This window comes from Mesoplodon bidens (assembly GCF_964165515.1).
Source record: "Mesoplodon bidens genome assembly, chromosome: 11".
In the NCBI taxonomy this organism is placed as follows: domain Eukaryota; kingdom Metazoa; phylum Chordata; class Mammalia; order Artiodactyla; family Ziphiidae; genus Mesoplodon; species Mesoplodon bidens.
The window spans coordinates 102,479,720-102,488,526 of record NC_138167.1 but is presented as its reverse complement, the minus strand read 5'-3'; the positions used below and the strand labels follow the sequence as shown (position 1 = coordinate 102,488,526).

The 8,807-nt window shown below is 47.1% G+C and overlaps 1 protein-coding gene across 1 annotated transcript in view; it reads left to right on the top strand.

The window, feature by feature from the left end:
* Positions 1-5,893: 5,893 nt before the first annotated feature.
* Positions 5,894-8,807, top strand: part of TRHDE (thyrotropin releasing hormone degrading enzyme) — a gene marked incomplete at its 5' end in the record, with an annotated part of 390,730 nt that continues 387,816 nt past the window's right edge. The window contains one exon of the mRNA XM_081249500.1: positions 5,894-6,807. Within this exon, the coding sequence (XP_081105626.1) occupies positions 5,894-6,807 (914 nt within the window). The remainder of the gene's footprint in view (positions 6,808-8,807) is intronic.

The following is an 8,807-nucleotide window of genomic DNA, read 5'->3' as shown; positions in this document are numbered from 1 at the left end:
ATGTTATGTTTGTAGGTTTCATGAATAAACTGTAAACATTTCCATGATGCATTCTTTGCCTTTTTATGAAGCTTTCTTACTGAGATCATAAACCAAAAAGCCCACAGTGAACACCGAAGAGTTTTAACCTAACATTAGAACCCCCAAATAACAATACAACTTTTTTGAGATCCTAATTCTCTCCTCTCTGGATATAACATTTAATTATAGAACTGGGAATAGTACTATGGATATTTGATTATGCTTTTCCTTATATTTGCCATCTAGAGAGGCCCTTTTTATGTTGTAATACTTGTTCTGTTTTAGCATGATTATGAGACTTTACTAGGCCTAATAACATGTAGTAATACATTAATAGGTTAGGGAATGTTTTCCCTTTAAAACAACTTTATAATTTCACAGATTTTTATGTGAGGAAAGAAGACATAATCACATTTAGATATGATATCAATTCAGATTAATCTTTTTAAATAAACAGAAGTCAGATAACTAACAGTTAAATCAAGGTATTAATTGTAGTTAGCAAACTGTAGACATTATGGAATTGCACTGTCTCAATTATGGCTAATTTTAAACAGTCCTCCTCTTTCCATCATTAAGATCTTGAGGAAGGTTCTATCTAGAAGGGTATTTCTTTTTTTTTTCTTTTTTCGGTACGCGGGCCTCTCACTGTTGCGGCCTCTCCCGTGGCGGAGCACAGGCTCCGGACGCGCAGGCTCAGTGGCCATGGCTCACAGGCCCAGCCGCTCCGCGGCATGTGGGATCTTCCCGGACGGGGGCACGAACCCGCGCCCCCTGCATCGGCAGGCGGACTCTCAACCACTGTGCCACCAGGGAAGCCCTAGAAGGGTATTTCTTAATGTTACCCTGTAACAATGTCAACAGATGCAGTGGTCAAATGGTATGAAATTTTGAAATTATGTATTATAAAGTATTAGAAGTATGCAATATTGTGAGTTTCCCCAAATTAAAAATTTCATCAAGTTATTACCATCTCAAATTTCTAACTGCTTTTAGTGTCACAGGGCAGTACCACTTTAGCTGGTGAACAGAGATTCCCACCATTCACCGTCAGCATTGGTCTCTGATTGTGTGGGGTCTTCAGGGACACTTCCCTCTCATAAAATAGATCAGTCCTGTTTCCCCTGCCAGAGTAGCAGGGGCTGTTTTCTTTTCTCCATATGCTTTTGCTAGTACAGGGTATTTTTACAAAGTCTCTTTACCCATTAAACTTCGAGTTTTGAATTGATTTTTTTTGGCTTCTCAATGGAGAATATTAATTTAAAATCCCTGAGAGCATAAAGAGACTGTTGTATTAGCTTTGGAATTTCTTTTACAGAATTTGAGAACTGGAAGAGATCTCAGAGGTTACCTAGTCTATTTAACTTCTGTACATGAACCCATCAAGAAACTGAGTCAGGTAAGTAGGTTAGGATAATGTTGGGAGGTGAGGGCAGATTTGTATCTAGTTCTTTCTCTTGAGCCAAGCTGTTTCTGAAAGTGAAGTGCTAATCACACTTGAAGGGGCTGAGTATAAGAGGACACTTCAGTTGTGTCTCTAGCTACAAACCAGTGGGAAGAGAAAAAAAGCAGTTCAAGTGTAAACAATCAGAGTAAAGCCTCTGAAGCCAGCACATCCACTGAAAATAGTTCAGTTTGATTAGTCATAGGACTTAGGTGTAGATTTAATTAATAACTTCTGTTTGGCTTTATGGATATTAAACATTCAGACTCTTTTCACTTTTACAAGCATCTAAATCAAATATGGCCACAAAATGGCTTTAAAGACATTTATTAGCTAAAGAAAATAATCATAAATTCTCCCAATAATAAACGTGTTTCTGAGAGGAGCATCAAGCACTTTGGAAAGTCTTACTCCTCTGCATGGCTCTAGCATTGACCAAGTCAGAGTCTCTCCAATTTAATCATCTACACACTGAAGGCAACTTCTTTATAGGAATACTAGTGAATCATCTCTTTAAGACTTTTGTTAGGTACACCATGTGAAATTTTCCCTTTTTTTGTTTTGGTTTGAGGAGGGTAGAATAGACATTCGCTAAAAAATAAAATTAACAAGTTATTATACCAAAGTACTTGCTTCTTAGAGGTACGTTATGTACTTTCAGAAATTAAGAAAAGCTCACTGGGACCCTTCTTTAACATTGATATGAGAGGGAGAAATATTTACCCACTTGACCTTGATATTGAGTTTATTGGCTAAAGTTGCATTTTAGGGGAATCAGTGTTTTAATAAGTTGTGTTCACTCCAGGTTAATAAGCTTGTGTCCACTCCACTTAGGTCTCAAAAATAACCCATCCACTAATTTAATCATAGACGGTAGAGACTTTACTAATTGGTAAATATATTTTAATTCTGAAATTTTGGAGAGTTGCCATGTAGAAATTTTCAAAAGTACATGGATAAAATACAAAGAAGAACAGAAAAAGCCTTCTTTGAATCTTTTCTTGACTAATATCATTTTACAGAAAGGTCTTAAAGATCCTTTAGTGGGTAACCTCTTCATTTAGGTACTGGTTCTCAGACTTCTGGGGGTTGGTTCCAGATCCCTCTTATAATGCAAGTGAGTTGAATCCATGGACTTTAGATCAATAATCCTGAACTGCTGGATTAGTACCCTAAGGTCAGAGAAGTTTGGTGAGCTGCTAAGAGTCACACAGCTCTTTTTGCCTGCCTATATTGTTTCCTGATTCTGTGAAAACAAACTAACAAACCTCGACTCCTCAACTCTTAAAATTCATACAGGCAGATACATATGGGCAGCAAGAGCACAGAGATTTAAAAACAGAGCATAAAAAAGTAACTTGAACAGAATGTGGCATTTCCCTTGGTCTGTTGCTAACGGCCCACATACAACATGCTTAAGAAAAAAAAAACAAAAAACAAAAAAACAAAACACCCTGGCACTTTGTTTTATCATCATTTAAAAATGATTCAGGGTTTATGCCCAGGAGTGGGATTGCTGGGTCATATGGTAGTTCCTATTTTTAGTTTTTTAAGGAACCTCCATACTGTTCTCCATAGTGAGAGAACTATAGCTGTATAGCTGTATCAATTTACATCCCCACCAACAGTGCAGGAGGGTTCCCTTTTCTCCAAAAGACGCAGATGTAGAGAACAGACTTGAGGGCACAGGGGGAAGGGGAAGCTGGGATGAAGTGAGAGAGTAGCATTGACGTACATGCACTACCAAATGTAAAATGGATGGCTACTGGGAAGCTGCTGCATAGCATAATGAGATCAACTCGATGCTTTGTGATGACCTAGAGGAATGGGATAGGGAGGGTGGGAAGGAGGCTTAAGAGGGAGGAGATATGGGTATATATATATATATATATATATATATATATATATATATATACACACACACACACACACACACACACATACAGATACACATATAGCCGATTCACTTTGTTGTACAGCAGAAACTAACGCAACATTGTAAAGCATTTACACTCCAATAAAGATACGGGAAAAAAATGATTCAAATGGACATTTAGAATGTATGGCATCGGGAATGTATCCCATCTAGGGGTAGATGGTAAAGAACTTCACTGAACATAGGGCTGTGTTTTCAGTAGTTTTCGGGCTGAAGTTGATGCATATTTTGGGCTCTTTGGTCATGCTTTTAAAGCCAAACACAATACCTTAATGTATATTTTCAGGACTTCAAAGCTGGTGGCATTAAACATTCCTTTTTGTAAGAAAATAATTAGGGACATGATTTTCTTTTAATGCCTTCAGGATTTGAAGACGTGAAAGAAATGTGTAAAAAGGAATTACTTCATTCCCTTTTTATTCTGCACTTTAAAAAATGGACTCTGAAGCCCATCACATTTTGTTTCATTAAAAACTAGAGACTCCTGCCTGTGAGCTGTTACCTTTAGAGTGGCTGTTTTCTGAATATTGTTCCAACTAGAGTTCTTCAGCCAAATTCTATAGGCTGGATATCCCATATACTCATACATACTCTGCACTATATTTAAAGCTTCTACAAACTTAGACAAGAATCCATAACCAGCCAATGGTATATGAATCTGTTTTGATGATCCTGCTGTCAGTGGACACTTCCTATTGATAACTGTTCTAAAAAAGTTTAAACAATTTTCATGATAACACTGAAAACAGCAAAAAAAAAAAAAAAAAAAGTAATTGTGGCTAGGTGAAGTGAAAAACTGACCAATCACAGAATATACTTGTTCACTGTTCTCATTCTAAAGTAATGGGGCTCATGTCCTCAGCTTTTCTCAGTCTCAAGTTTGTGGTCCCGAATATTACACTTTAGGTATTAGATTTTAATCATTTCCTCAATTTAAAAACAGGAATTTTTCGATGGGAAAAACTCGTCTCTTTTCTTTAGCCTTGACTTCCGGAGGTTTCTAATGTTTCCTTGCTAACCCTTATTTTAATACTGCACACCTGGACACAGCACACAGTATAATATACGTAATCAGGCTTTGGAGAATTTATTTCAATTACATACAATCCTCCAAATCCTCTGGCGAGCTTGGTGTGAAACCTGAGACAGCTACGTCTCCCCAGTCGGATCTTCCTTTGCTTCTTGGCGTCAATAGCCAAAGGCTCCAACGATGCCTCCGGGGAAGCGCGGTGGGGCTAAAGAGTCCGCAAGAGGGGTGACTGCGGGGCTTGTTGCGCTGACGATTTACAGGGTACTTCTTGCACGCGGCTCAGCTACCCGCTCTGTGGTTGTGTGTGTCTGGTGTGACAGAGCGGAGAAAAGCTCTCTCATCTCCCAGCGCCTGCCTCTGCCGCTCAGCCGCTCCCCTCCCTCCCGTCTTCCCAGTCTCCTCGCGCTTTCTCGCTCGCTCCTTTGCCTTTCTCGGGGAGTTTCAGTCCCTGAATGCAGCCAGAGTAGCTCTGGCAATCTAGACCCGGAACCTGTGTGTACACGCTCACGCACACACGCGCGCACACACGCACACTCACTCGCACACACGCACTCAGGTTCTCCCCACGGGGACACAGAGCAAACCCGGAGCTTCATCTACCTGAAGGGGATGGCCCGGCCGGACACTTCCTGCTCACTTGTCATCTCCGCAGGTCAGAGCAACGTCGGAACTAGGGAGGCTCGCTGTCCGCTGTGCAACCTCACGCTGTATGCCGCCACCTCTGCTTAGTGTCCAGGCTGGAGGAGAAGGCTTCTCCAGGTCAGATTTCCGGCGCAGCTCTGCGGCCCTGGGACTTCACTGGGCTGATTCACCCCGGTCTCTTCCTCCCGGCCATCCTCTCGTCCCCGCCTGCGGGGTGCATGGCTCGGGCGCCTCCGCTGCTGCTGCCGTCGCCACTGCTGCTGCCGTCGCCACTGCTGCTGCGAGCACATCCCACCCAGAGGACTGAACGCCGCCGCTGGAGTGGGGAGAGAAAGCGGCAGCCCTAACTTCCTTCTCCATCGCTCCCTGTACTTGCCAGCCGAGGACCCGCGGGAAGGCTCCCGCGGAAAGGCTCCCGCGGAAAGCCAGGCGAAAGCTCTGCGTAGGGGACTGCGAGCTAGAAGCCGCAGGCGCACAGGGGCGGGGGCAGCATGTGCCCCTGAGCCCGGCGCCCGCCGGAGAAGTAGCGCGCGTTGGGGCGAGCGAGACGCTTTCCAAGTTGGGCGCGTCCCAGAACTCGCCGCCCCGCGCCTCCGCCGCCTGTGTCCGGAGAGAGGCGGGGCTGATGGGAGGCGCCGAGGTTGCTGTCGCCTACGGCCAGAGCCCGTCTTAAAAGAAGCCGGGCCAGTCTCCCCAGGGTCCCAGCTGGCGTCGCGCCCTCCGCCCGCGTGCGCTCTCTGATGCCTGAACTGGCGGTGGCCCGGGTGGGCCGCCCGCGGGGGGTGCCGGAGGGGGCGGGGGAGGAGCAGGGGGCGGTGTGATGGCCCTGGACGGCGAGCGGGGGGAACAAGAGGAGGAGAAGAAAAAGAAGAAGAAGAAAAAGAAGAGGAAGAAGAAGAAGGAGGAGGCGGCGGCGGCGGGGGCTAAGAAGAGCAGCTCACCCTTCGCGGCCACGATGGGGGAGAACGACGCCGCGCTTCGGGCCGGCGGCAGGGGCCTCTCGGACCCGTGGGCGGACTCCACGGGGGTGCGACCCCGCACCACCGAGCGCCACATCACTGTGCACAGGCGGCTAGTGCTGGCCTTCGCCGTGTCCATCGTGGCGCTGCTCGCCGTCACCATGCTCGCGGTGCTGCTCAGCTTGCGCTTCGACGAGTGTGGGGCGAGGTTACCGCCCGGCGCCGACGGCGGCCCCGCCGGCTTCCCAGCGCGCGGCGGCAACGAAAGCCTTCCGGGTTCGGCCCGACGCAACCACCATGCTGGCGGAGACTCCTCGCAGCCCGGGGCAGGCGGGGAGGCCAACCCTGAGACCCCGTCCGCCCGGCCGCCGTCGGAAGAGGAGCGGGAGCAGTGGCAGCCGTGGACTCAACTGCGCCTGTCGGGCCACCTCAAGCCGCTGCACTACAATCTGATGCTCACCGCCTTCATGGAGAACTTCACCTTCTCCGGGGAGGTCAACGTGGAGATCGCGTGCCGGAACGCCACTCGCTACGTCGTGCTGCACGCCTCCCGTGTGGCGGTCGAGAAGGTGCAGGTGGCCGAGGACCGGGTAGCCGGGGCGGTCCCGGTGGCGGGCTTTTTCCTCTACCCGCCAACCCAGGTCTTGGTGGTGGTGCTGAATAGGACCCTGGACGCGCAGAGGAATTACAATCTGAAGATCATCTACAACGCCTTGATCGAGAACGAGCTCCTGGGCTTCTTCCGCAGCTCCTACGTGCTCCACGGGGAGAGAAGGTACGGAGGGAGGCGGTGCCCGGCGCCGCCCCACCCAGCCAGGCTGTTTGAAACCGCCGGACAGCCGGCCGGCCACCCAGGGACCGGGCTAGCTTCGGATACCCGGGAAACGAGGGATGGGGGAAGGAAGCGAAGGTGAGGTGTGGCCATCACCCAGAACTCTCGGGGTCTCCCAGGTGCCTGGGCTCTCCCTGCGGCCAACTCCACAAACTCAGTCACCAGTGCCAAATGCCACTCCTCCTCTAGGCTGGGACCCCCTGCCCCGTCAAAGTTCCTTAGCCAGCCTGGGGCACACAGCAATTTTTTTTTTTTTTTTTAAGGGTAGTGTGTAGTCTGAGCGACGTCGGGCCAGGGTGACCTCAAAAGCCTGCCTAGTTACCATCGAGGGAAAATTCGTGAGCCCCAGAGGCCAGGGCAGCAGCGCATCCCGGTTAGATGTCAGGACAGGGCAGGCAGGGCAAGATGCTCCCCTCCCCCACCATGCCCGTTTCTGGAAGGCGCAGAGTATTGGATAGGCTCTGGCTCCATGAAGTTTTACAAAACTGGAAGTGGAGATTCGGGGCAGTAAAAGCCAGTCCCAATGACAGAGTAAGGGTGCGGGGGTGGGCTGGTGGTGGTGCTGGCGGCTGCCATGGTCACTGCCAGCGAGAAATGTTCTTGCCGGGTTCTGCCAGCTCTCTCCTAACACAGAGTGACTCCAGTTTGTTCACGAGTTACTGCCTCTGGAAATGGCTCCAGCGGTGAAAGGGGGAAAGCTAACCGTCAGTCTCAAATGCCTTGTTAGTGAGTGCCTTTGATGCTTTTTAGATTTGAGCAGTATTCTGTTTCTTCTTCTTCTTCTTTTTTTTTTTTTGAGAGGCTATGGGACTCTCCATCGCTTGTTTAGAGCTTAGACTTCAGAGTCCAACAGAACTGGGTTCAAATCTCAGCTGCAGCTCTACTTGTGGTGAAGGCTTGAGGAAGCTGATTAAGCTAAGTCACCAATTCCTGACAGTAACAGCCTCTAGTGCTTAATGAGCATCCTGTATTAACTCAATCTCACAAGAACCCCATGAGATAGATGCTATCAACACTCCCTACTGTACAGATGGGGAAATGGAGGCCCCAAGAAGTCGAGTAACTTGTAACATCGTGAGCCAGAAAAGCAGGTTTTAGACTCAGGCAGTTTGGATGCAGAACCTATACTTTTAGTTTTAACTTGGGGAAATAATAATAATATCCGCATAGGATTGTTGCAGGTGTCCACGAGTAAATGCATTGAAAAGCACTTAACTCTGTACTTGGCACATAGAGTGCCCACTCATGTTATTAGTGTCCTGTGGTATGAGCTCACAAGCATGTTGTTGAATGAATAAACAAGTGATTCTTGCTTTTTTGCCCTAGCCCATTGCATTTAAAATAACTTTGATTAATTAAATGGCTGTAGGGCCAGGGAATAACCAAAATGAACTTAAAAATGAAATCAACAACCTTAGGAGTGGAGGCAGGTTGGAGATTAGTAATGATGCCACTGGCAGAGCCTCCCCTGTTCTCAAGAGAGTCTCACAACAGCAGAAAACTTGGGATCAGAGCAGTCCAGGGCTCCTGAGGTCAGCAGGTTTGGCAGTGGAGAGCTGGGACTCAAACTTTGGTTTTCTGATCCCTGGACCAGGGCTCATGATGTCTGGAAGCTCTCAGAAGAAGCTGATATAGTATAAGAGGCTAGAGAAATTTCAGTGTGTTATAAGAGAACACAAAAGTGTTAGTATTTATAGAGTCCTGTGGTGTAGCCTCATCTAAATAAATTGTCCAATGCTTTAGTGGTTGTATGATAATTAAAGTCTCCTATAAGTGAATGTATAAGTGATACACTTTCAAACTCCTAATTTAATTAATTTAAACCCCCTCCCACCACTTTCTCTGACATATTCTAAAGAATACAGATTAAAAGGATTAAAAAGAAAATCCACGATCATATCACATTTTGGGGAAAAGCATAGAAGGCACATTTGCATGTTATG